This window comes from Panthera pardus, unplaced genomic scaffold (genome assembly GCF_024362965.1).
Source record: "Panthera pardus isolate Hobbes unplaced genomic scaffold, ASM2436296v1 HiC_scaffold_18, whole genome shotgun sequence".
Taxonomy (NCBI): domain Eukaryota; kingdom Metazoa; phylum Chordata; class Mammalia; order Carnivora; family Felidae; genus Panthera; species Panthera pardus.
The window spans coordinates 27,935,543-27,963,499 of NW_026526743.1; the positions used below are offsets into that span (position 1 = coordinate 27,935,543).

Sequence of the window (27,957 nt, forward strand, 5' to 3'; positions counted from 1 at the left end):
TCGCACAACAGGATCAGTTATAAAGTAGTGATCCAGATAATCTAGTGTAAGCTTATATTAAAAATGTCTTGAAGAATATCATTAAAACTGAAACACAAAATCAAAATATCCTCATGGAACTCATAGTCATCTTGGTACAATTTTAAAGACCCCCAGGGGGTCTGTGTCCCTAATTTGAAAAATACTCCTGTAGGCAATGAAAGGTTTTAAGTATATATTCGGGGTGGGGGAAAGCACAAGGGGGCCTGGATTAGATTTATGCCACTTCCCTAACACGGACTCAGCGTTACAGAAAACTGCACCTGACAGCAGGCAGGAGGACCTGGACTGAGGGCACCGCTGTGGGGGTGCCTGCAGCCCCACAGGCAACGAGAATGGGGAGGAGAGACTACATTTCCTACACACCTTCTATGTTCAAGGCCAGGAGCTCCACACGTGGAGACTCTGAAGGAGAATGCGTCCCCCTGACTCCTGGAACATGGACCCTAGTTGGAGATCTGAGACAGGAGCCTCACCAAAGAAAAGAGCTGAAAAATCATTAAAAAACAAAACACTTAAATGTCCATCCATGGACCAATGGGCAAATAAAATGTAGCATGTACATATATATTTTTTTCCTTAAAAAAGGAAATTTTTTTTGCTACGATAGGGATGCTACATTTTTTTTGCTACAATAGGGATGAACTTGGAAGACACTGTGCAAAGTGAAACAAGCCAGACACGGAAGAGCAAAGACTACAAGATCCCACTTGTATGACAAATCTAAAATCGTGAAACTCCTAGAAGCAGAAAGTCGAATGGTGGCAACCATGGGCCGGGGGTGGGGGGCAAGGATCAGAGAGATGTTGGTCCAAGGGTACAAAGTTTCACTTAGGCAAGAAGAGAAAGTCCCGGAGACTTACTGCACAGCACAGACCGTGTAGTGAAGAACACTGTGTTGTATACTTACAAACTTGTTAAGAGGGTAGATCTTATGTTAAACTTCCATACCCAAAAGACAAAAAAAAGAGGGAAGGAGGAAACTTCTAGAGGTGCAGGGCATTGTACATGGTGACAATTTCATGAGCATATACTTATATAGTTACCTTTAGACCCACTGAGATACGCACATAAATATACACAACTGTTTTGTATGTCAGTCACACCTCAGTGTAAATATATATACAAACACATACATATAAAAACAACACCAAAAAGTAAAAAGCCCATCAGAAAAAGGTAGGATTCTACTAAGGGCAGATTGTCCTTCAGACGACGAGCCCGCTCCCCATAGGAAAGACTTCAAGGCGAATGAGAACTTGATTTTTTTAAACGTTTATTTATTTTTGAGAGAGAGAGAGGAGAGACAGAGGATCTGCGCTGAGAACACAGAGCCCAATGCCGGGCTCAAACTCACAAACGGTGAGATCATGATCTGAGCCAAAGTCGGGCATCTAATTGACCGAGCCACCCAGGTGCCCCCAGAACTTAAGACTTTAAAGCTTGGAGAACTGGGGCAAGAAAATGGCATCTGTGGAGACAGGAAAACACCATCCATGGAATGTGCTGGAAACCTAAGGAGCAGGTCCGGCTTGCAGAGGCCAGTCTCTTTTCCTGTCCTCCTGGGAGCTCCCAGAGCAGCACAGTGCATTCCACCAGACACCCAGACAGACCCAAAGAAATCACAGTGCACCTGTTTGTCACCGCCCTCCCCAGGGACAGGCTTCTAATCCCAGACAAGCTGCACCTCCTCTAAAAGCAGAAATCAGGATGAAGCTCAGCGCCATGGGACTCAAAGGTGGTTCTGGCATGTGCACTTTTTCTCAATTCAGAAAAGCAAACTCAACTGCTTTCAAAGGTTGATGACTGGGGCGCCTGGGTGATTTGGTCGGTTAAGTGTCCGACTTCAGCTCAGGTCATGATCTCATAGCTGGTGAGTTCGAGCCTCACATCAGGCTGCGTGCTGACAGCTCAGAGCCTGGAGCCTGCTTCGGATTCTGTGTGTGTCTCCCTCTTTCTCTGCCCCTCCTTCACTTGTGCTCTCTCAAAAATAAATAAATAAACATTAAAAAAAAAAAGGTTGATTACTTCCCTCTGGCTGGACGCTGAATGATAAATATTACCCTTAGGAAACCACCCTCAACTTTCAGTCTACTCAAACAGGAGGCTTTTTCCAGTTGCACTTTCTCACCTGAAACTGAACTTCACTGCCCAGCGTCCTTCCTTTAGGGCATCATAACCATGCTCCAGTCTCCCTTTGGCAACTCTGGTCAGATCTGAGCCCCAAGCACAAGTTCAGAGGTGGTTCGTACAGACTAATAGAAAGGGCTTTCCCCACACCAGCCCCCAAAACGAGATTCCCTAACACCTATGAAAGCAGTGGAGTTAAGAGATGAGAACATTCCAGACGGTGGGGCACCTGGGTGGCTCAGTCATTCAGCAGCCGACTCGTGGTTTCCTCTTGGGTCGTGGCCTCACGGTTCATGGGATTGAGCCCCGTGTCAGGTTCTGCGCTGGGCATGGAGCCTGCTTGGGAATCTCTCTCTCCTTCTCCCTCTGCCGCTCCCCTATTCTCTCTGAATGAATGAATAGATAAATAAATAAACAAATAAACAAACATTAAAAAAAAAAATGGAATTCCAGAGGGCACACGAGGATGGTGGTGGAAGGAAACACTTCTCCAGCACAATGATTCTTCCTGTCTTACATAGTGGTAAAAAGACTCCTGCTATTGGACAACAGTATTGAGAACGATTAGCAGCCCAGGGAGTTGGCCTGTAATGAAATAACATGATGTTTTAGGGTTGAAGGAAAGAAACAGAGAAGACTCTGACAAGAGAGATCCCTTCTGAAAAGCCAATGGTTTTGACTAGGATGCAATTAAGGTAGGGACGAGCGGAACTACTCACCTGTCCATTGTGATTTAGGGACTGTCTTACATAAAAGGTAAAGAGTAATAATTGTCCAGGGGCGCCTGGGTGGCTCGTTAGTTGAGCGTCCAACTTTGGCTCAGGTCATGATCTCACGGTTCATGAGTTCGAGCCCCGCATCGGGCTCTGTGCTGACAGCTCAGAGCCTGGAGCCTGCTTCGGATTCTGTGTCTCCCTCTCTCTCTCTCAAGAATAAGTAAACATTGAAAAAAAAAATTTTTTTAATAAGATAAAAAAACATTTAAAAAATTTATTAAAAAATATTAATAATTGTCCAATTACTAAGTCTTCATAAAGAGAAAAGGTGTAACAATTCTAGCTTGTCTCTCTATGGCTGCAGCACTTAAAACTCCAAAGCATGCACCGAGGGAGCCAGAAACCTAAGACGACCCCCAAGATTCCTGCCCCCTGGTGTACATGCCTTGCATAATCCCCTCTCTTTGGGTGTAGGTGAAACCAATTAATATTATGGGAGAACGTTTTGAGTCCACCAAATGGGAGACTATCCTAGGTGGGTGGGCCTGACCTAATCAGTTGAGCACTTTAAAAGGTGAAGCCTCGGAGTCACTCAGTTTTTGTGGGTAGACCCCAGGTATACATGCAGTATTCATGTTATTAAACTTATTTATTTTTCTCCTTTAAAAACAAACCGTGTCTCCTTTGCTGTCCTGCCTTCCCCTCCCTTGCGGTGTATTCAATAAACTACTATCTTCTCTATTCTGCCTCGGGTGAATTCTTTAATCCCCCTGTGCTGTGGGCCTCCACCCAATCCGATCACCCCACATTTGGTGTACCCTGCACGGGGAGCATTTGCTGACCCTCGGGCTCTCCCAGGTTCTCTGGGGATTTCTCAGGGCTTTCCCTGAGATGACTCTAGTACGCCTTGGGGAGCTGACGACCTCCAGGGGCGGAGGTTACTCCTTGGTGAGGATCTGAAGCCCCAGGGGGAACCCACCAGACCACCCTTGCCTGAAAGAATGAGGGACTTCCCCTCTTGCCCTCTGGAGGGATCTTTCCCTCTCCCTTCTCTTTACGGCCCTCCGGCGGCCTAAACCTAGTACTCCTCAGACCATGAAGGTCCCTGGCCAGGGCGGTTTCCAGGCGCGGTGTGAGGGCGATGGACCCCTTTCCTCTCCTCTCCTACTCCACCTGCAGCTCATCCAAGGCCAATCTGCACACTTGGTTGGGAACCTTTCCTGATGCTGCCAGACTCCCAGCCACCTTGCCTCTTTCAGCTTCTCTCCTCTCCTTTGTTCCCACGGTCCAGCCACCACCTTGATCTATAGGCAGAATACATTCTCAGGCATCTGAGTGAATCCAACAACTCCATATACAAATGATGGTTCAGCAAGGAGTCCAGCGCATACCATGGGAGGGTCCCCTCCCCCTAAATGCCATGCACCTGGCCATCAAGGAGTTCCATTCAAATTGTCTATCAGCACGTTAATCTAATACCATGCTCTGGTCTGTAACTGCACAGAACCCCTGATGGGTGACAAGTTTAGGTAGGGACCGCGTCCCCACCCCCACCAATCTAGTATGAAGCAGCTACTGAACACAAGACCTCCACCCAAACGCAAAGATTTGTCATCGTCCATTGTCAGGGGGGAATGGAGGCCAATTTTAGGCAACAGACTTGAGCAATGGAAGCCTGAGTTAAGTAAAAGGGCCCACGGTGACCACCAGGCTGAATGCAAATAGGCCCATTAGATGACCCACCTCGAAATATCCACAAACCCTAGCTGATCAATGGGCTACTTGCAACCAGGCACAAGTACCAAAAAAGGAAAATTCCATATGTTCTCATACTTCTTCACCTTCCCCCCTTAAGTACAGCACCCGCCTCCCCACCACTGTCTCCTGGAAGACAGTCTGTTTTGCTGTCCTGCCCACTGCTCCCTTGCATCTCCTTAAATAAAAAAAGGTGAAGCCTCAGAGGCTCTCCTGGTGGCCTAGAAGAAAGCAAAATGCCATGTTATCTGAGGAAGCAGCCACATGGCAAATACCTGAGAAAGGCCTCCAGCTGGGCGTCTCCAGCTGACAGCCAGTAAGAAGATGGGGCCCTCAGTCATACAGCCACAGGGTGATTAATTCTGTCAACAACCTGTGAGCTTGGAAGTGGACCCTGAGCCTCAGAAGAGACCCACCTCTGCCCATCACTGCTCTTCAGGCTGGTGGCACTGAGGACCCAGCTAACCTGTACCCAGACTCCTGCCCTATGGACACTGCAAGACAATAAATATGAGTAGTTTCAAGCTACTAAGTTGGTGGTAATTTGTTACATAACAATAGGAAACTAATATAACCACATATCAACAGGCCCTTAAAAATCTGGACAAAGGGGGTGCCTGGTGGCCCAGTCAGTTGGGTGTATGACTTCGGCTCAGGTCACAACCTCATGGCTTATGAGCTTGAGCCCCGTGTTGGGCTTTGTGCTGACAGCTTGGAGCCTGGAGCCTGCTTTGGATTCTGTGTCTCCCTCTCTCTCTGCCCTTCCCCCACTCATATTCTCTCTCTCTCTCTCTCTCTCTCTCTCTCTCTCAAAAATAAACATTAAAAAAAATCTGGACAAAGGCTTCAGCCTGGTTCTTGTCTTCACTCACATAACAGCTCAGACAGACCTGCTTTGCTCCCAAGGCATTTAAAACAAAAATCACAGACTTAAGTGGAAAATAAAAATATATTTAGCAAACTATAGAAAAAATAGTATTAGAAGTTTGTCTAGCAAACATTTTTATCCAAAATCCATATGGGATAAATCAGTGTTGATCATTATACCCCAAATTTCCTACTGTAATGCCAGAAAGTATACCTCATTGGACCTCCTTTCCAAATATTACCCTAGCCTACTAATTTATGGCCTGAAGATAGGCATATGTTTGGCAAAAGTGATATACTTTTATTTGTAAAATTCACAACACGAGTTTTCTTTACACTCCTAATAGCAGAAATCACTTTTGTCATTTCTTATTGAGTAATAATTAGGAATATTTGAAACCAGCTTCAAAACTTGTTGCTTAAAGCAGAAAAAGATTAGAAATGACCTAAACTGTCTGTCAGTAAGATCTGATGAATTAAGGCAAATCTATACTCCAGAATGACGTGTAATCATTAAAAAAGAGGCAGTAATATGTTTGACGTTAAAATCATTTTCAAGATACAATGAAAAGCCTACCTAAAGAGGCAGAACAGTGTTCACAGGATGTTACCATCTGAGCATAAGTCTGTATACGTTTGCATATGGATAAATATCTATACAAATATCTGTGAGAAACCATTACTAGAAAACAGAAATGGGACAACTATTTTTTACTGTTTACTTTTTGATTTTTTGAATTTCGTATTGTGTATATGTATCATCTACTTTTTAAAAAAGAATAAACCAACATCAGAAAAAATCTGTGTTTTTAAGAAATATACAAACTATCTTCAAAACCTTAACACAAGTTACTGTTCTAATCTTGTTCTACTAAATTATTTATATCCCTGTAAGAAAATAAAGTCTTTTCCCTGTAGATGCTAGTGATTCATCCCACAACTCTGTCTCCAGAAAGAGACAGATGTATATTTGTCTCTTATGTATATTTATGTGCAAAGGAGGGCTCAGACGCCCCTCAGGAAGTCTCTTGAAGGCCGGCAGAGAGCAGAGAGCTTGGTGACTAACACCAGCATCATCTGAGGGCAGACTCGCAAGACAGGACTTGATGGCTCCATTGGGATGAGTTTCTTAACCTCCTATCCCTCTACAACTTGGTATATGACCACCAACCAGGGCCTCCACCTTGCCCCATGTCACCCACTTGGCAGGGCAGGACACTAAATGTCAATAGAGCAAGCCAGAGAACTCCCAGCCAGATGTAAGCCTTCCCAGTACGCAGGAAAAGACCTACAAGTTTGTGTCATCTAAGGAGATGCCTTGAGGTAAAGGGGAAAAGGTTTCTTTTTAAAGCTGTTGAAGGAAAAAAAAAAAAACCATGCATAGGGTACAGCCAACATAGAGACATACGAGGAATGATGGCCATGTGACAACAGAGGCAGAGATGGGAGCGGTGCTTCCACAAGCCGAAAACCACCAAAGATCCCTGGCAAATGCCAAGAGCTAGAAGAATCAGGAAAGGGTTCCCCCGGACAGGTTTCAGTAGGAAGCAAGGCCTGGCTGACACTTTGATGTCACACTTCTAGCCTCCAGAACTGTGGGACAATTTCTGTTGTTTTAAGCCACCCCGTTTGTGGCACTTTGTTACTACAGGTGGTGCTCAGAAACACAGAGAAAAAAAGCCTTTCTAAGTCTTCACTAGCCTGTTCCCGAAACATAAACAGTGAAAAAGAAAAAGGTGCTCCATGTCCTTAGTCATCAAGGAAACGCAAACTAAAACAAAAATGACAAACATTTCATGCTCGTGGCAAGACTGACGGGACCAAAAGCGAGGCAGGGTGTGGAGACACCAGAGCTTTCAGACACTGCTGGCAGGTTTATCAAATGGTGGTGCCACTTTGGCAATTCTTATTAAATTCAACAATTCTGTCCCTAGGTATTTACCCAAGAGAAATGAAAATGTATGTCTACAAAAGGACCTGAATAAGCAATCTTACAATAGCCAAAACCTGGAAACAACCCCAAAGTCTATCATCAGGGGAATGGATGGCCTGTGGTATATCCATACGATGACCTTCCCTATAGCAACAAAAAGGAACAATCTATGCACTCAGGCAACAATAAGGGTGAACTTCTACAGCATTCTATGAAGCAAAATAAGATAGTCTCCATAAAATATATACTGCAGGATTCCACTTAAAAACATTTTTTTTAATGTTTATTTATTTTTGAGACAGAGACAGAGTGTGAGTGGGGGAGGAGCAGAGAGAGAGGGAGACACAGATCCAAAGCAGGCTCCAGGCTCCCAGCTGTCAGCACAGAGCCCAACGCGGGGCTCAAACTCACGAACCACGAGATCATGACCTGAGCCGAAGTTGGACGCTTCCGACTGAGCCACCCAGGTGCTCTCCCCCCGCTTTTTAAAAAATTTTTTAATGTTTATTTATTTTTGAGAGAGAGAGACAGAGTGTGAGTGGGGGAGGAACAGAGAGAGGGAGACACAGAATCCAAAGCAGTGGATTCCACTTTTTAAAAATAAACATGCATTAAAAATTTTATTTAAATCACTATTAAAGAGGCAACCAGTAAAGTGTCACAACCAGTTTAAAGAACAACGCAAGCAAAGTCACACTTTTATTTTTATTTTATTTTTTAAGTAATCTCTCCACCCAACATGGGGCTTGAACTCACAAACACAAGATCAAGAGTCATACACTCCACCAACTGAGCCAGCTAGGCGCCCCCAAAGTCACATTTTTAAATCAGAAGTATTGAAATGAATGTACAAATCAAAACAAAACTGAACTCTTCTATACTGGAGAAGGGAAGTCAATAAAACCTCTACTGAAAAGAGTTTATTTGCATATCTATAAAAATTATCTTTAATCTTTTTTGTTGTTGAGGTATAAAGCACATACATTATTATTTGTTTCAGGTGTACAACACAATTGAGTATTTGTATATATTGTGAAATGATCACCACAATAAATATATACAATTCCATTTACATAACCTATAAAAACAGACAAAACTGAGGTGATAGAAGTCAGAAAGGGCTGGTGGGAGGAAGGGGAATGCCTGGAATATTCTGAAGTGACAGAAATGTCTATACCTTCTTTTGGGTGCTGGAACCTTGGTTTGTACAATTTTTTAAAATTCAGTAAACTGAACACTTAAGATGTTATACTTCAATTAAAAGAAGGGACGGAGTTCCTGAGTGGCTCAGTTGGTTAAGCATCTGACTTCGGCTCAGGTCACGATCTCGTGGTTCATGAGTTCAAGCCCCATGTCGGGGTCTCTGCTGTCAGCATGGAGCCCACCTCGGATCCTCTGCCTCCCTCTCTCTCTCTCTCTCTCTCTCTCTCTCTCTCTCAAAATAAATAAACTTAAAAAAAAAGGGGGGGAGGGCCCAATATAGTAATTGAATCAGGCAAGAATCATCAGTGGACACTGAAACAATTAGGTCAAAGTTGTTGGGGAACAGGTATTTGCTTGATGCCAAAGCATCAAGGCTCAAGGGAGAAACCTACCTGCTCCAAGGCAGTAACCACCTCACCTTAAGGGACCAAGCCCAGCAGCATTCCCAGCAGGACAACTGTTACGTGCCTTCTGATGCAATGCAATAGGAATTAGCACCATCTGCGAAATATCCTTGCCAAAATATAGGACTTGAATCTAATCAAGCCTCTAGACCAAACTTCGAGGATACACAAAATATAAGGAATAGAAGAACAGTTACATGATGCCCTGAAGAAACAATCAGACAAATGCAGAAAAAGGTAAGTGGCTTAGATTCAAAGTCAGTATCACTGGGGGGGGGGGGGGGGGGGGGGGAGGTGTATTCTAGATTAAAATAAACTAAGCACACATAAAAACCAAACGCAGGAGGCGCCTGGGTGGCTCAATCAGTTAAGCATCCCATGATTCTTGAATTTGGCTCAGGTCATGATCTCAGGGATCAAGTCCTGGTATCAGGCTGTGCGCTGAGGATGGAGCCTGCTTCAGATTCTCTCTCCCTCTCTCTGTGCCCTGCTTCCCCCTCCCCACCCCCCACAGCTCATGTAGTCTCTCTCAAAAATAAAGACTAAAATAAAATAAAAACGAAATGCGGCGCCTGGATGGGTCAGTCGATAAAGCAGGAGACTCTTGGAATCATGAGTTCAAGCCCCACATTGGGCATAAAGCTTGCTTAATTTTTAAAAAGGCGGAGAGAGGGGTGCCTGGGTGGCTCAGTCATTTAGGTGTCTGACTTCAGCTCAGGTCATGATCTCACAGTTTGTGAGTTCAAGCCCTGCATCAGGCTCTCTGTCAGTGTGGAGCCTGCTTTGGATCCTCTGTCCCCCTTTCTCTCTGACCCGCCCCACTTGTGCTCTCTCTGTCTCTCTCTCAAAAAGTAAACTTCAAAAAAGAATAAAATAAAATTGGGGGCAGATTATTTTTAAAAATGCAATATAGAAACCAATTAAATCCTGGTTTTTAAAAAAAGGCCATGTAGGGGTGCCTGGCTGGCTCAGTCAATGGAGTGTACAACTCTTAATCTCAGGGATATAGGTTTCAGCCCCACACTGGGTAAAATAAAATCTTAAAAAAAAAAAAAAAAAAAAAAGTCATAAAAGCTTCTGGGGGACAAATTAGAAAATTCAAATCAGGAAACCAGATATTAGATATTATAGAATTATTATTAATTTTTAAGGTGTGAAACTTTATCATAATTATACAGGAGAACATTCCCAGTTTTAGAGATGCATGCTACAGGCTTAAGTATTTAAAGGTAGGGTGTCATGAACTCTGCAACTTACTTTCATGGTTGAGAAAAAAAAATTTATTTACACAGACATATGCACAACTTAAGAAATGGCAGAATGTTAACAATTCTTGATACAGAGTATATGGGTGTTCATTGTACTCATCATTCAAATTTTCTACACATTTAAATGTTTCATAAAAAAAAACTGGAACATAATAAAGTTAAAGGAGTATAAATGCAATGTGGTACCCAAAATAGTTCCTGAAACAGAAAAATGACACTAGCTGAAAAGCTAGTAAAACAAAAGTCTATAATACAGTTAACATTATTGTACTAATGCAAATTTCCCAGTAAAGGTACCATGGTTATATAAGATGTTAACATTAGGGGAAGCTGGATAAGGGAACTCACTGTACTATCTTTGGGAATTTTCTGTAAATCTAAAATTATTCCAAAATAACAAGTCCTTAAAAAGTGGCAACCAGTATGTGAAAGCTAGAAGTTTTTATTATATTTTAATATGTATATAATCAAACAACTTTGAGATCCAGTATCTGTAACAATGATCTTCCACAAACCTCCAGTTTGGAACAAAGAACCTCCAAACATGAAACACGTTGCCAGGGACCGTGTACTAGACAGAAAGGAAACACGTTCCACCCACTGCCTGGACACCAGGATCAGACAGGGACCCGGTCCTCCAAGGAGGGCGAAGCTGCCATCTGGGCCGCAGCCACCTTGTTTTCCTAGCCCCAGGGAGCTTTCCTTAGTTCAGCAAAGACGTGGATTGAGCTGCCTGCCTGAGCAGCACTGACTGGAGATCTATAAAGAGGAGGGACATGACAGCATCAGTATGTGTCCCTCTTCCTGGTCTGCAGAGCCCCCAGGTGACCGACGCCTTCCAGCCACACCCACCTCTGCAGGAAGAGTCTAACTGACCTAGTTGCAGCCCCAGCAGACAGACATATGTGTAATTCTTGGGGCGTCTTAAAAGCTGTTCATTAGGGGCGCCTGGGTGGCTCAGTCAGTTAAGCATCCAACTTCTGCTCGGGTTATGAGCTCCCAATTCGTGAGTTTAAGCCCCGTGTCAGGCTCTGTGCTGACAGCTCAGAGCCTGCAGCCTACTTCCTATTCTGTCTCCCTCTCTCTGCCCTTCCCCCACCTTAAAAGATAAATAAACATTAAAAAAAAAAGCTGTCATTCATATTATCTCATTTAACCCTGGCACCTGGTGCTAGCCCTCATCTTACAAAGGGCTAGAGGACACCTAGTCCCATCCCCACCTGTGCTGTTATAAACACTTCACCCAAAGGTCCCTCTCGATCAGCAGGAGACCTGGGTGCCTCTCCCTTTCAGGTACCCTAATACCTGACTTCCGCCAAGGCTGCCCCACATTGACCACAGCCACTCTTTCCTCAAAATCTCTGCAGCCCTTACACTGTGACTAGAAGGATGTGGTTGAAATCCAAGCAAAAGTCTATGACCTTTTGGATCGTGTGGTGAGTGAGAACACAGAGTGTGGAGCTTCACGGCTGGTGTGCAGTCGCCACTCCATCACGTACCACTACGTGACCTCATCCAGGCTAATCACCCTCTGAGCCTTGGGTGACTCATGTAGAAAACAGATAATCTCACTATCAACCCACAAGGTTACTTGAAGACTAAATGAAATTACCTCAATGCCTGAGACAGAACAGGAATTCAATACATGGTAACTATTACGGTTATACCTTGCAATGGCATGCTTCCTGTTTTCCTTTTTGTTTTTTTAAAAACTTTTTCTCCAGGGCACCTGGGTGGCTCAGTCAGTTAAAGCATCTGACTTCAGCTCAGGTCATAATTTCACGGTTCATGAGTTCAAGCCCCCGCATCCGGCTCTCTGCTGTCAGCGTGCAGCCTGCTTTGGATTCTCTGTCCCCCACCCCCACCTCTCTCTGCCCCTCCCCTGCTCGCTCTCAAATAAATAAGCATTAAAAAATATATACATTAAAAAAATGTTTTCTCTAACTATTAGTCCTGGAATTTGGGGATGAGCCGGCCTTCAGAAGCCAAAGAGGGCCATCTTAGGGGTAAGGAAAATTCTTGAAATTTCCCTAAATGTGGTCAGATGAGGAACTTCAGAATTAGACAGATTGTCTGGGTTCCCAGAAGGGTGAGAATCACTGACCTATGTCTATTCCATGTCTTGCTACCATTTTATAAAGATATATCCTTTATACCACAACCACAGCAATGTATATCTTGCAGAGCCATGTTTGACTAAAACACAGAGGACTGAAACTTAACTTACTTTTTTTAAGTATACTCTACCCCCAACGTGGGGCTCAAACTCACAACCCTGAGTTCAAGAGTCCCATGCTCTATCAACTGAAACAGCCAGGTGACCCAAGGATTAAAACTTTAAAATGGCAGGGGCGCTGGGTGGCTCAGTCGGTTGAGAGTCCACCTTTGGCTCAGGTCACGATCTCATGGTTCGTGAGTTGGAGCCCTGCACTGGGCTCTGTGCTGACGGCTGAGAGCCTGGAGCCTGCTTTAGATTCTGTGTCTCCCTCTCTCTCTGCCCTTCCCCTGCTTCTGCTCTCTCTCTCTCTCTTAAAAACAAATGTGAAAAAAAAAAATTTTAAATGGCAGTACGTTTCAAGAAAAATGTTTCTTGCAGGGCGCCTGGGTGGCTCAGTTGGTTAAGCATCTGACTCTTGATCTTGGCTCAGGTCATGATATCATACAGTGTGTGAGTTCGAGCCCCGTGTCGGGCTCTGCACTGGCAGCAGGGAGCCTTCTTGGGATTCTGTCTCTCCTTCTCTCTGCCCCTCCCCTGCTCATGCTGTCTCTCTCAAAATAAATAAATAAACTTAAAAAAAAAAAAAGGGAAAGAAAAATGTCTCTTGTATAAGGAACAAAGAGGGACAAAGGTTTGTTTTCCTAAGACCTGGGGCTTCAGCACCAAATCTCAGGAGAGAACTCAAACATAACAGTGAACTAAGAGGAACTCTGGGCAGCGCCTTTACTTAGGCTTGGTAAGCCTGAATGACTAGAAATGAAGTCAGCAAAATGCCTCCTTGGCTGCCTTCCACCTAACCCAGAGTGCATCTCAGCTCTTACCACCACCTTTGGGCCTTAGTGGGGTTGGGGGCAACTTGAGGGCCTCTGGCCTCATGTCTCCCAGCCATACAGGAGGGAAGGCAGCATCAGAGAAGAGCTGGCCAGGCCTGCACTGAGAAGGAAGACAGAGAAAAAGCCGTTCTTCCTGTGCAGCCTCTGGGCTGGGTATCAATCAGTCAGTACCTTAAATATGACCGGTCAGGTTCCTGTCCTTCTGCCAGGCAGCAGAGAGGCTGTGCGTCTCCTTGAGCCAAGCAGAAACAAAGCGCACACCTCTGAACGATGTCAGGGATACTCAGGCGCACAATTACACGACACTCAACCTCATTAGAAGATACTCCCTTTGCCAGCTTCTTGTAATCCTTCTGAATAGTCATAGTCAAGGACAGTTTCTAGTAGTGCTGGTGTCCCATTAGCACCTCTCTGACCCTTAGTAATCTCCTTTCTTAATGTTTATTTATTTTTGAGAGAGAGAGAGAGAGATGGACCATGAGCGGGGGAGGGGCAGAGAGAGAGACGGAGACACAGAATCAGAAACAGGCTCCAGGCTCTGAGCCGTCAGCACAGAGCCCAACATGGGGCTCGAACTCACAGACCATGAGACCATGACCTGAGCCAGAGTCGGACGCTCAACCGACTGAGCCACCCAGGCGCCCCAAGTAATCTCCTTTCTTAACCACAGAGCAAGTCTTAAGCATAGAGACTGAGACAGGCATTAGTGTCTAGGAATTTAGTGACACTCTTTTGCCTCTTGACATGTCCAATAGCCTAGAACTATTCTGACCATTACAGTAGCCACTAGCCGCATGTGACTACTATGTAATTATACATGACTACAGTCATTTAAACTACTTAAAATCAAACAAAATTAAAAATTCAGTTCTTCAGTCTTACCAGCCACACTTCAATAGTCACATGTGGCCACACGGCTGTAGAACATTTCCTCTGTCGCAGAAAGTTCCCACCGGACAGCATGACCCCAGAATGCCACTCACAGCTCACCTGCCTACTCACCTGGCGGTGGTGCTAGAAGGCCTGGCTTCTCCCCAAGTAGTGGGCGCTTCACACGCTTGGGATGGGGGCATCGCAAAGGAACAGGTCTCCTGGAGGGGGCTGCTGGAAGCAGGGGAGGGACAAACAGACCTTTGGGGCTGACCAATCCTGCAGAGCACAGACACCAAAACATAAACAGGAAGATACAGGGTGAACCTGGTTCCAGCTGCTCTTCCCACAGGGACTTTTCCTTAATCATTAGAAAGGGCCGGAGGACGGAGCACCTGCCACACACACAAACCTCAGCTCCTCCGAGCTCTACCAAGTCCTCTCTGGGACCAGACTGTGCCTCAGTGGTTGTGCAGGGGTCAGCAAACTAGTGTCTGGGGGCCAAATCCAGCCTGCTGTTTGTTTTGGTACAAACTGTGAGCTGAGATAGTTTTTTCATTTTTAAATGGTTATATAAGTATGTACATAATATCCTTGATTTTTACTTCTTGGCCTGCACTAAATATAACCTATAACACTAAAAATAACCTATTTCTATCTGGCCCTTTAAGATGTTTGCAAACCGGGGGCGCCTGGGTGGCTCAGTCGGTTAAGCGACCGACTTCAGCTCAGGTCGTGATCTCACAGTCCATGAGTTCAAGTCCCACATCGGGCTCTGTGCTGACAGCTCAGAGCCTGGAGCCTGCTTCGGATTCTGTGTCTCCCTCTCTCTCTGCCCCTCCCCTGCTCATGCTCTGTCTCTCTCTGTCTCAAAAATAAATAAAAACATTAAAAAAAAATAAAGAAAGAAGTTTGCAAACCCGTAGTCTAGTCCACGCGTGTCTTGACATCCTGGTCCTCTACCCTCACCTTTTCACAAGTGGGTTTAGTTTCAAATGTTCTGTTTTGACACTTGGAATATATTTTCTCAAACATCCGAAGCAGTGAGGTTCACAGGTCATAAAGGCAGATCTATAACGTACCTGAAGCACTCTGTTCCTGAGGATCGAACATCCATCTGCCCAGAACACTGGCCCGGACACAGTCACAGGGATCTAACATATGGTCTAGCACCCTGTCTCTTCTCTCTTGGGCAGTTGGTCTGCCTTGCCCAGTCCTCACCCTGTCAAACAGGGCTTTTTTTTCCCACAGTTCACACCAAACCATTTCTGAGGGTCTGAAAGAATTTTGTTTTGAAACTTTTGGCAAGGATGAGAAGCAATTCAGAGCAAAAGATCTCCTCCTAAGCCCTTCCTTCTCTTCTTAATTCACTCACTTCTCACAGGAGCCAGGTGGTAAGAATGCCCAGAGGTGGACCAAGGGCTGGCTGAGGCACAGGGAGGCATGGTAAGAGTAGCAGAAGGAAAGAAGGAACAAACACAGGACAGCAAGAAAGCCCAGGCTGTGTCAGGAATGAAGAACACCTGAAACTATACTCTCAATCATCCTGAAGGTTGCCAGGTCAGAAAGGGAGGGGTGCACAGAAATATTCGTCCCTAGGGGCTGTGGATCTTCAACAGAGACTGACTTTGCCAATAACAGATGTACATGAGTACCTCTACCAAAGCAAGAGGGCACATTCCCTCTATTCTGAGCCACAATAATACTCAAGGTGGAATAATACTATGCTTGTAAGAAAAATCTGGGGCTAAAATAATCCTTGCTCACATAAAAGACCAAAGCAATATTTGACTCATGCCCAAATGCATCCCAGGTCCAAGTTTTATTCAAGGCCCAAGAGAAAAGCCACCGTTCCACAGACTTCTCTGCCAACTTTGTCTTTAACATGGCAGACTTTCATCCATTCCTTCCCTGCTGCCACTGCTAACACACAAGGAGAACACAAGAGGAGACAAAAGCATCCAAACATGAGGAACAGAGAAGGAAGTGACTAATTAGAGGTAGCTGCATCCCAGGTGCCTGCAGAGGAGTTAAAACTCTTTATCTTGAAGAAACAGGAAAGGCTCAGACACTTGGGGCCCCAGGAACCAGGGCCAGACACTGGGCTTGACTGGTAGTCTGTACCCCAAGTGGCTAGTCCCACACCCCGTGTCCTCCCAGAGGAAGAGATGCACGTCTGATGAGCGTGCTTGAGCAGCAGGATCCAGTTCGGCCAGAAGTTAGTCAACTGTGGGGCTTTTCGGTTATGGAAGCTAGTCAGGTCTCCTTGTTTGAAGCTAACTGAGTTAGGTCCCTGTCACTTACGATGGAAAAAGTCCACAGTAATACAACCTCATTTTAGGCAGATGTCAGATACTATTTAGCACCAAGGGCTCAGAAAAACCTCGAAAACACTATGGAATTCAGAGTGCTTCTTAAGAGAACTGCGTGTAAGCCATTCTAAATGTGGCCACCAACCCTGACAAGAGAGCTCCCTGTGTTAAAACTTGAACTTCGGCAACTCATTCAAGAGGAATTGCATCCACTGAAGCCCCAAGTGTCTCCCCCAGGCCTCTGAAATCTTAACACTCAGACTATGACAACAAACATGGCAATGGCTCTAAGCTGTCCTGCTCTCTCAGGGCGATGCCTGGAAAGGCAGCAGAGCTACCGCTATCTCTTATTCCTAGAGGGACGCACTGACCTGGTAGTGAAAGGAGGGCCCCTCCTGGTCTGTCCCCTAACAATGGGGGCCTGGCAGGAAAGGGGGAATGAGGGCCTGAGAAGGATCCCTTTCCAGGGGTTGGAAGAAGTGGAGGCGGCTTGCCCACCACTGGGGTATTCCTGCCTTGAAATGAGGGATGATCACTGCCAGCCAAAGACTTGGGCGTCTCAAAGCCTGGAAAAATGAAGAAAACAAGTGGTCACCAGAAGTCTGCTACAGAGGCCAGCAAGCTATACAAACAACACTCGGGAATTTAAGGAAGACCTTCACTTGCCCTGATTGAGAGGTTTCTACGATCAAAGAGAAGCAGGATGTTAACTAGACTCACTGTGGTCATTAGACAATATATACAAATATCAAATCACTATGTGTACACCTGAAAGTAACAGAACATTAGTATGCTTCTATCAATTAATCAATTACATAGGCACCCAGGGGGAAAAAAAAACCTATTGTGTTATAAGTTTATGAGCCCCCCCCCCCCCACCCCTGAGAAAGTACAATAAAAAATGTACAAAAGTAAAATACATTGTGAATTTTATAAGATGAAGGATTTCTTTAAAGTTTTAACATGGTCCTAGAACCTCAGCTGTGTTTTCCCACAGGGGACACGTGGTTATTATCTTCTTCTCATACTTAACTCAAAACAAGTAAACTGGGGGCACCTGGGTGGCTCAATTGGTTGGGTGTCCGACTTTGGCTTAGGTCATGATTTCACAGTTTGTCAGTTTGAGCCCCACGTCGGGCTCTGTGCCGACAGTTCAGAGTCTGGAGCTTGCTTATGTGTCTCTCTTTCTCCCTGCCCCTCCCTCACTCACACTCTGTCTCTCTCTCAAAAATAAATAAACATTAAAAAAAATTTAAAAAACAACAACTAAAAAGTCTCCATTTTAAGGAGTTTGGCTCATAACTGAAATGCACTTTACAATCTTCAAGATTAGGAACTGCTTCTTCGTGTTTACCATACACTTAATAATAACCTACAAATGTCTCAGTTAACAAGCTGAAACTTCGAATCACAAAAGTAAACCAACAGAGAAGAGAAATTATTTCCCACATGTCCACCTATATAGAGAAGTCATCCTATTTATATATTAAAAATCTGATGCAAAAGGAAATTTAGCTTGAGAAAAAGCATGTTAGCCTATAAAAGTTAAACATTAACATAGTGTAATTCCTATGTGGAACATGTTCATATCAGACACTTTTATATTACAGAGGTATATTCTCTCAATTAAATTAAAAAGTCCCTAGTTTTTTTCACATAGCAATTTGCAGAAAAGGATTTTCTGGGGTTTAAAATGGGGAAGGGGGAGAGACAGTGCCAAATACCTTTCAGTTGCCCTTTCCTGGTCTTCAGGTAGTCAATGAGCAGGTTTAACTCATTCCCACGCAAATGCTTTCCCTCAGTCAACAGGAAGACAAGGTGCTGAATGCCCAAAGGGACAGAGTAGCTGGGAAGGCACTCCCGAGCCAAGAAGTCGTCCAGGAGATCTCCAGCCCGCAGAGCAATTCCAGCATGTTCCTGCTGCTCCCGTTTAGAGACATATCTCCTGTATTCTTTAGCTACCAGCACCAGGGCATCTTCCAGAGGCATATGACGATGTACTGAGGACAAGAAAGAGCCGGCTTTACATCAAATGGCTGCCCTGATTTCGTTTAAAATCAGAAAATAACGTTAATCCAACTACATGTCGTCTAAACTGTGTCAGCTTTCAGTACGATGTGATTGCCTATTGACCCGACGGTCTGGGACCCTCGGCAGCAGGTGCCCGGTCAGATTTCAAAATCAAACATTACATTCTATTTCAAAATTATAACATGTGTTGCTTAGTTTACCATTTCCACACAAACCCTCTTTTCACAACTGGACAGCTTCATGCTACGCTGATGAGAGAGAGAGACAGACAGAAGGAAAGAGAGAGCAAACAGGTGGCGTGTGTATCAATGGGAATTCTTAACACTAAGCAAATCTAGCCTAAAAAAAAGACAGGATGTAACTTCAACCACTGCTGGCTACTAGGAAGGTTTAAGGGCAAAAAAATCCTAGAAGTGAAGGTGTCTGATTTGGTTTCAGTGATCAGGGTGGATGACTTGAGAGGAGTGTGATCCACAGAAGAAACAAGTAGAAGCAGAGAACAGAGCCTTTAGGGAGGAGAGCAAGTGTGAAATGGGGCTGCTGGTTTTCACTGCAAACCTTTTAGTGTTTATCTTTTAACTCTGTGTATGTAACACTTTGATAAAAGGCAGACAGACAGACACAGACAGACCTGCGGTGCAGGGCTTCTAGGCTCTGTCACTGTAGCCTGGGGAGAAACCCACCATCGTCTATGTGGTTCTGCAGTCTGGCTCAGGCCCATGGGATCTTAAATCATGTTAAAAGCCTTTCCAGGTCAGGTCACATATATATCACATATAAAATAAGTTCTAGATACCAGGAATGGCTTTTATGTAACTTAATGGCTACAGTCAATGCATAGGTGTTTTCTGATCTCTCCTAGGTTTACCTATGGAGAATATGACTTCCTCAAAGTTTAATTTTAGATGGAAGGCCCCACCCTGTCTTGCCACGTATCACACCAACTTCTGAAAAATTTAGGGCCCAAGTGGCACTAAAGAGCTACAATGGAGATTATGGTATTTGGCTAAATCCTAAGCAGTGTTTATGAAGGTTACATTTAGGACGAGATATGAATACATATTTGCCTTCACGTGCTAAAGTTTCATTGTCTGTCTTAAATGTTTGTCTCGGCACAGGAGCAGCTCCACGGGCTTCTGAATAACGGCTACACGTGAGGTATAAAACAAACTGTCAGCTCTAAAGCAATGTGAAAGAGAGGCCAGCAAAGACTAATTTTGCTAAAACAGATGTAGCTTATAAGAGAAAACAGGGTGTTCTTTTTACATATCATCTGAGTTCAATAATTAAATCCATGGATAGGAAATGAAATATGAACCTATTAATACTATTGTGGACATGAAAAAGAAACCCTTCTCTGAATGTGTAACATGGTAAAAATAGATCACATGCTTTTTTAAGTAGTGCTGGCTTTGTAAAAGTGTTTTCGTATCCGACCAATGATTCAACTTACTTACTTTAGTGAGGATTTCCTAAACCATCTTGCATGAACATAACACACATGATTAGTCCTCTACACAACCTATTCAGATCAAGCCGTTCCCCACTCCCACCCCTCGGAGATGGGGATTCGTAATTTTCCGAACCTAAGTGTGGTTTAGTCTTATTATTTGTTTAACATAAATTAGACATTTTCTATGTTTAAAAAAAACCATAGTGGGAACAGTATTCTGCAAGAGCTGGCTAGGTGGGTGTGGGTTGCGACACAGCGTAAAAGTAAATGGAATGGTCAGAAAAAAAGACGTCCTAGCAGCCTCAAAACTATGGGAAGCCAAGTGTTCCTCACTGTTGTTTTTTCAGACTCAACATTACAGCTGGATTTTAGGACACCAATCTGACACCGACTTCTCTGAAGGCTCCAGAAGTCACAGGCAGGATATAAATCCAGCTCCCATACTCCACTAGGTCTCTGCAGAGGGGAAAGGTCTCCTGACTTAGCAGTGAAAACCCTACGCTGCTATGGAGACACAGCTGGGATGGGAGAAGCCTGCCTGGCTGCTGCTCACCTGGGCACAGGAAGGAAGCAGGGTTGACAGTGCCTGGCACACATGAGGAACTCAGTAAGTGAGTGTGGACTGCACAGAATGGTGCCAAGAGCTTCTAGAAAGACGAGGACTAGAGTACCTAGGCTTGTCTGGATCTGACTCCAGAGAAGCTGCCAAGGGGCCCTTCACAAGGCAGATGCCTCTCTGGGAGCAGCAGCTCTGACCAGGAGGGAAAGGTGAGGGTGGTCTAGGATGTGTGCATCTGCCTAAGTCTATGTGTTTTAGGGAGGAAAAGAGAGTTCATTTTTGTGCACTCTCATGAGCCTAAGAGTAAAGAAATGTTTGAGATATCACAGGAAAGGCAGAATCAGCAGAAAAATAGTCTAAGAGAATGCACAGGACGATAAACATAACATCTTTTAGACTTAACATTGAGCATAGAAAAGACGGTGGTGAGATTTGGTCAAAATGTTTTACGTAAGAAAACTGACTTGTGGGGGTGCCTGGGTGGCTCAGTAGGTTAAACGTCTGATTCTTAATTTCAGCTTAGGTCATGATCTCACGGTTCATGGGCTCGAGCCCCATTGCTTTGGGATTCCCCCTCTCCCTCTGTCCCTCACCTGCTCGCACGCTCTCTCTCTCAAAATAAATAAACATTAAAAAAAGAGAGAGAGAATTGACTTTTTACACAATATTTTGAACAATATATCCTGACAAGTAAGGAGCAATGAAGATGATTTGTTTCAATCACCTCTGATACACAGGAGAGTATTTTGTGATACCTATTCAAGTCACTTTTTCCTCAACTAGATCCAGTTTAGTTACTGACAAATGTGAATCTTCAAAGTGTACTAGCATACAAAGAAAAACTATTATATTTTTAAAGCAGGATCTATTTTAAGTGATAGTTCTAGATTAAGCTTAACTTACTTTTGATAGACTCATCAAGTATAATTACGGTGCAAGAGGAAAGTTCTACATTAGACTGTTCGACAAGAATGCAAAATGGGGACCCATCATCTTTAACTTCCTGGAGTGCTCGCGTAAGACTCGATTCCGAGGAGAGGTGAATCATTTCCACCATAAGGCCATGATCCTGCAACTGATGACCTATGCCTGTTGCGTAGTCCCTTAAAAACAAACAAAACGTCACACACACAAGAAACAGGTAGGTTATTTTCAATCAAACAAAAGGGAAAAAAAATACGTCACCAAGCAGGTGTTCCATAGATATTTTGATGACAAATTTAAGTAAGTGAAGTGTAAGATACTATATTTTTACTGAACTTGGATAAGTGAAGTGAAAGATGCTGTAGTTTTTCAAAAATCATGCATGCTGTACAACTTGTTTTCATTCTTAGACACACTTGAAAACAACCAATAGTACATTATCTGTCTGATGGGATCAGTTAAGAGAACTGGAGGCAACTCTACCCAAAGGAAACTTTCCTTTCCGAAAATGTGGTATCCTCAAATGGTTGACTATGTACAGAATTTTATAAAGAAAGCTAAATATGTCAAAGTTGTGTTTTTGTATGACATGATACACTGCATACACACCACAAATGTGGTCAGCATTTTTCAAAATGGAATCATTCCGGGGTTATTTGATGAAGTCATTTCAATTTAAGTACATGAAAGAAAAATTAGGATTTATTGTAAAGAAGAGATAAGACTATTATCTTCAGAAAAATAACAGAATGCTCAATTACAATTAGTTCCTGGGACAGACCAGTATTTCTTAAGATCACTACCATTGAGACAACTCCTTGCTGAAGAGTAAACAGATGAGGGTGCCTGGCTGGCTCAGATGGTGGAACATGTGACACTTGATCATGAGGTTTGAGCCCCACATTGGGGGTAGAGTTTACTTAAATAAATAAGCAAATAAACAAACAAATAAATGCATGGCAAAGAAAAAAAAAAAGAGAGAGAATAAATGGATAATGCTGGAGTTAACCATCTCAGTTAATATCAAGCATCCCATAACCAACCTGGGATCAAACCCCAGAGTCATCTCATCTCCCATTTTCTCAGCCTCAGTCTTCAAGTCATAAAGAATCTACCCCAGACCTCTCCTTCAGGTTTATGCTTCCCTTGTGCCCGATACTTGCTCAGAAACCTGAATAGAGGGGTGCCTGGGTGGCTCAGTCGGTTGAGCACCTGACTCTTAATTTCTGCTCAGGTCATGATCTCACAGGAGTGAGACTGAGCCCTGCGTCAGACCCCTGGTTGAGTGTGGAGCCTGCTTGGGATTCTCTCTCTCTCCCTCTGCCCCTCCCCGCAGCTCGTGTGCTTGGTCGAGTGCTCTCTCTCTCTAAAAAAAAATCAAAATTAATAAAAATTTAAAGATTAAAAAAAAAGAGAAAGAAACCTGAATGAAAACTTAGAAACCTCAAATGACACTAATCCCTGAAACCAAGGACCCTGCAATGGTAGTATACTCCTCCTCTTACGTATCCTCTGCTTAGAGCAGGAACAACTCTTAACATACTCCATCTTCCACTTGTTATTTAAGCACATGTTTTATCTTATTAGGCTGCATGAGGTAGAAAAGAGGAATTGCCACTTAATTATCTGTATGTTCCTCACTGTGCTTTAGCACAGAGTTTTACATAGAACAGGTACACATTAAATGCATGTTCTGTGAATTAAAAATTAAAATGAGGGGCTCCTGGGTGGCTCAGTCGGTTAAGCGTCTGACTCTTGATTTCAGCTCAGGTCACGTCATGGTTCATGAGTTCAAGCCCCACATCGGGCTCTGCGCTGATAGTGTGGAGCCTGCTTGGGCTTCTCTCCCTCTCCCTCTTCCTCTCTCCCTCTGCCTCTCTCTCACTACCCCTCCCCTCCTCACACTGTCTCTGTCTTTCTGAAAATAAATAAACTTTAAAAAATTAAAAAACAGGGGCGCCTGGGTGGCGCAGTCGGTTAAGCGTCCGACTTCAGCCAGGTCACGATCTCGCGGTCTGTGAGTTCGAGCCCCGCATCAGGCTCTGGGCTGATGGCTCGGAGCCTGGAGCCTGCTTCCGATTCTGTGTCTCCCTCTCTCTCTGCCCCTCCCCCGTTCATGCTCTGTCTCTCTCTGTCCCAAAAATAAATAAAAAACGTTGAAAAAAAAATTAAAAAAAAAAAAAAAATTAAAAAACAATTAAAATGATGGCAGGAAAAAATGCTTTCCAGGCGATTTAGGAGAGTATAGATGATTGCAGAAAGTAAATTCAAGAGGAAAACAAGAACAACAAGACATGGTTCATATTTACAGAGTGAGAGCCTATGAGTTAAAACTATCACAATAATAACTCATGCTGGAGGGTATCATTTGAAAATTAATTACTGTTTTGGAGTATAAAAGAATGAATTTAGCCAACCAATATATCACTGCAAATCTTTCCAACATCAGAGTGACAACAGAGCAGGCAGCGTGGCCTAGTTCTCGGACTCCCTGGCAGATGCAGCCTGCGTGCGGCCGAGGAGTCCCTAAGCTGCACCCACTGAGGGTCCTAATCCATGGCTAGCTGCCAGAACTGCAGGATGCCGGGCGGAGGAGCGGTTTCTGAATACCACCCCAGATGGAGGGGGAGAAGAAAAGCAATCTCGAGGACTCCTCTCCACCACATAGTGCTGCACTCCAATCAACACCCAGCAGGCCTGGCTCTGAAGACGGGAGAGCAGCAAGGGCATCCGGGTTCGGGAGTCGAACGACGCTGGAGCCCACAATTCTGAAAACGGTACAAGGCGCTACAGGTCAGACGTGACGCTTGCTACAAGTTCCGAGAAAACTGATTTAGTCAAAGATTAACGCAGTTTCCCTGGCTGATCCAAACTATTGTACCACAGTTGCTAAATGTTGAGGGAAAACCAAGCTACTGTGCATGCTGAGCTCTTACTGCCTCTTGTTCAAAACTGGTTTGAATTACCAGATGATCAGCTTAATCCAGGCCATGTCTGGTTGTCTTTCAATTATTAAAGGGAAATCCTATAATTTTCTAATGTAAAAGGAACTGGCCTCTCCCACTCTCCCCATGCTATGACTGACCTCACTTCTTCCAGGATGCTGTCCCTCAAGATCCAACCTAAATACCCTCTAAACGAGATGAAGCTGTAAGTTTGCTTTCACAAACTTCACCAGTAAAGATCCTATATCTACAAATAAGTTAGATTTCTGTAAAGCAGATATCACAGAATAAGCAAGAATTCTGAGTCATTTTAAGATTGCCAATTTTCTCATAAAGAAAACCAATGCTGCCTTATGCTGAGTTATGTTTTGTGCATGCCTGGTCTCCTGGTCAGGAATGATTAGTTATCATGTCTGGGGTGTGCAGTTTCACTCACTCAGTACCTAGCCTGGAGTTAAGTGTGTATGCTTCCAACCAATCATTTGTCTACATGCTCCTTGCCAAGCACTACGAAACCCGACATAATCCAGAGACACAATTACCATCACACACTAAGTCCCCTGTCTGCCTTCAAGTGCCAGCCAATGGTGCGCAAGGTCAGGGCACTACACGGACCCAAAGGACAAGCTGGAGAGAGCCAAGAGAGCAGGTGACCAGGCCACAACTGCGCTTAAGTGAGCTGCCTGAGTTACAGGTATTAGGTGGCCTACACAAGTAACAAGTGTTAGTTGGCCTGCATGAGTTTCAGGTGGAGAAGAAGGATAAGGCATCCCACATTGAAGGAAAAACAGCAAGGATGCAGGCTGAAAGGAATTCAACAAGCAGCTAAGAAATGAGGAACCCTTGTCTGAAATTTCAGTGAGGCCAATTTGTGGCATCCTACACTAGACTGTCTGTGCCCCAAGGCAAACGTTTGTCTGTTATGTTCATTAAAGTATCCCCAGAGCCTAGAATAGCGCCTGGCACACGGAACCCAGCCCTGAAAATAGCCTTGGTTTTTTTGTTTTTGTTTTTTTTTTCCTGATTATAAAATTGATAGATATTCATTATAGAAAAGTCAAGCAATACAGAAAACTGAGTAAGACAGTCATTGTCAGAAACCTCCCCATCCAGATGCCTCTGTCACCAGTTTGGTAAACCCAGCAGCACATTCTTGTAATTCATAGAGCAGTGTTCTAGCGACATTTTGAAAGTCTTTCAACTCTCAGTGACTTATGTATTGTAAGGCTGACTACTTAATAATTCCATTTGTACACATTCTCATTCGACAGGATAAAAAGAAATAAATATACACCTCTGTTCGTTGTTGATAGAAACAATAACGCAATCTGAAGGCCTCTCTCGATCACGGGCTTTCTGAACCACTTGATAAAAGTGCTGGAAAAGCTCTTCTTTCCATGTGTTCCTGCCGCTGGCATCCCCTAAAAAAATATTGACGTATTCATGTTTTCGCAAGGGCAAAGGCAATCACTGAAGGTTCTCAGGGTTTTTTACAAAAGTGGAAGTGAATGGCAACCCCTCTAGAAGGAACAGATGAGGAAAAGGGAAGTAGCTTCTCAGCAAGACTCTTACCTAACTGAGTGGACTGGTATCGCTCATGGTTCTCTTCATTCCTTTTTGAATAATCAGCCACATTCTGCCATAATTCTTTAATGCTATTGGATGCATGAAAATAGAATAGTTTGTGCAAACATAGTTTCCCTCTATAAGTGTGTCCCCAAAAGCCAAAAAAATAAATACCAGGCCACCTAGCACAATCCATATGCACCAAAATAAAGGCTGTGTCTACACAGAGGTAAAAAGTCACTCAATAATCTGTGCTCATTTTAGAATACTGTGAGTTTCTGGGATTTTTCTGCTCCCTCCCATTCACTTCCTCTTGCCTGTTACGATGAAAAGTACTATATGGAGCCACCGATCTTTGTCAAGTCAGGCCTATACAGAAAAGAGACAGACTCAGACTTCAAGGTGTTTATTTTAAAGGAGAAGAGACCATTTTACCAGATGTGTGTATCCTTTGAGGTGCTTATCTCTGAAGGTCTTCATTGGATATGGGTAAAAAAATGAGTCAACAAGATCTGCTCACTTTACTCCTAAACAGTCTACGGCTCCTGTGAGCAAGCTATTTTCCCATGCTAAAGGCATGCAAAATAGTGCACAGATGCTGGGTAATCTATTAGCCATCTAAAGTAGTCCCCTTTGCTGTGATTTAACAGAAGAAAGGGGGAATTCGGTGCACTCTACACCCTAAATCAGGCATTTTTACTGCGGCTCTCCAGCATCCAGACACCAATGTGTCTGTCCACAAGGAATGTCCTGCCAGGGAGAGAACCACCTCGGCAGGCAGCAATTAGTTCCTTTCTCACCAGGGGCATCACGCCGCATGGCAAAGCAGCCATGGAACACGCTCAGTCGAACCATGACTATTCAGCAAGCTGCCAGCAAACGTCAATCCCTTTGCTCTGCCCCTGTACGATTTTCATTCGGGTTCTTGTCCACATCCAATTTCCTGACACAGCAGAGACGTAGCTCCAGACTTTCAGAGGCAAAGCTTTTGCTTGAATCCATGCCTCTCCTACTGCTTGAGAATCCTGAGCTAGACAAGAGTGTTTCCTCCCCTCAAGCAGGCTTTATCTTTGTCTACTATCTCTGACAAACACTAACCATTGACTCCAGAGGCCATTTCTTAAGCTGCCTGCTTTCTCCAACCCTTGCTAGGGTGTGTTCTTGCCGGCTTTCCCTCAAACTTCATACACTTTCTTTTAACGAAGTGGTATGTAAACTGCCCACCGCCACGCTAAGTAATTAGACGGGGTTGGGGAGTGCCCCAGAAGCTGGTACGTGGCCATCCAGGAAAGGCAGTATGATGTTGAAATTTGCAACTGCCTAGGTAGGAGTCTCAGTGCTGTCACTTACTAATTGGGTAAGCTTGAACGAGTTACTTAACACCATCATGTCTCAGTTTCCCCACCTGGAAAATGGGGCTATTAGAACCTACCTGGAAGCACTGCTATGAAGATTAAATGAGTTAATGCAGGTAAATCCCTTAGAACAGTGTCTGATGCAGAGCAGGCCCTCAATAGATGTGAGCCACTATCACCCATTTCTGCCTTCAGGTTTCCTTCACACCAGAGCTAAGAAAACCAGTCCTTCCAAAGATCACCTACCAGTGCAAGTATTCTGAGCCTCACTGTCAGGAAATGTTACCTGAGAGAGACTGACCCCCAATTAATAGTCACTCCTGAATTCTACACTTCCAAGTGCTTCCGCAGTCAAGGAAGGCATTTTTCAATTTTGAATTATTAATCTAATCTGACACAAATCTCATCTTTAATGCAGGCAAGAGAGAGGCCCTGTCAAGGTTCATACATATAAAAATCAATTCAAATACAGTTCAAGGAAAACTTGCTTTTACCAAAACTAGAGGTAGATCCAAAGCGAAAATCCTGAAGTGCCATGTTGATTTACCTACTTAGTTACTTAGAGAATCCACAGCT

The 27,957-nt window shown here is 44.1% G+C and overlaps 1 protein-coding gene across 5 annotated transcripts in view; it reads right to left on the reverse strand.

The window, feature by feature from the left end:
- Positions 1-1,298: 1,298 nt before the first annotated feature.
- LOC109270960 (nuclear receptor coactivator 5-like) overlaps positions 1,299-27,957 on the reverse strand; it is an 87,052-nt gene continuing 60,393 nt past the window's right edge. For 4 of the 5 annotated variants that reach the window (XM_019456001.2, XM_019455998.2, XM_019456002.2 and 1 more), the window contains exons 4-10: positions 26,033-26,115; positions 25,755-25,881; positions 21,495-21,694; positions 18,273-18,548; positions 16,920-17,114; positions 14,369-14,515; positions 1,299-2,555 (exon numbers count right to left, since the gene is read on the reverse strand). In XM_019456001.2, coding sequence (XP_019311546.2) covers positions 2,461-2,555; positions 14,369-14,515; positions 16,920-17,114; positions 18,273-18,548; positions 21,495-21,694; positions 25,755-25,881; positions 26,033-26,115 — 1,123 coding nt within the window. In that variant the 3' untranslated portion in view covers positions 1,299-2,460. Of the gene's footprint in view, positions 2,556-10,304; positions 11,075-14,368; positions 14,516-16,919; positions 17,115-18,272; positions 18,549-21,494; positions 21,695-25,754; positions 25,882-26,032; positions 26,116-27,957 lie in introns of those variants that run through there. The other variant, XM_019456004.2, reaches the window with a different exon arrangement.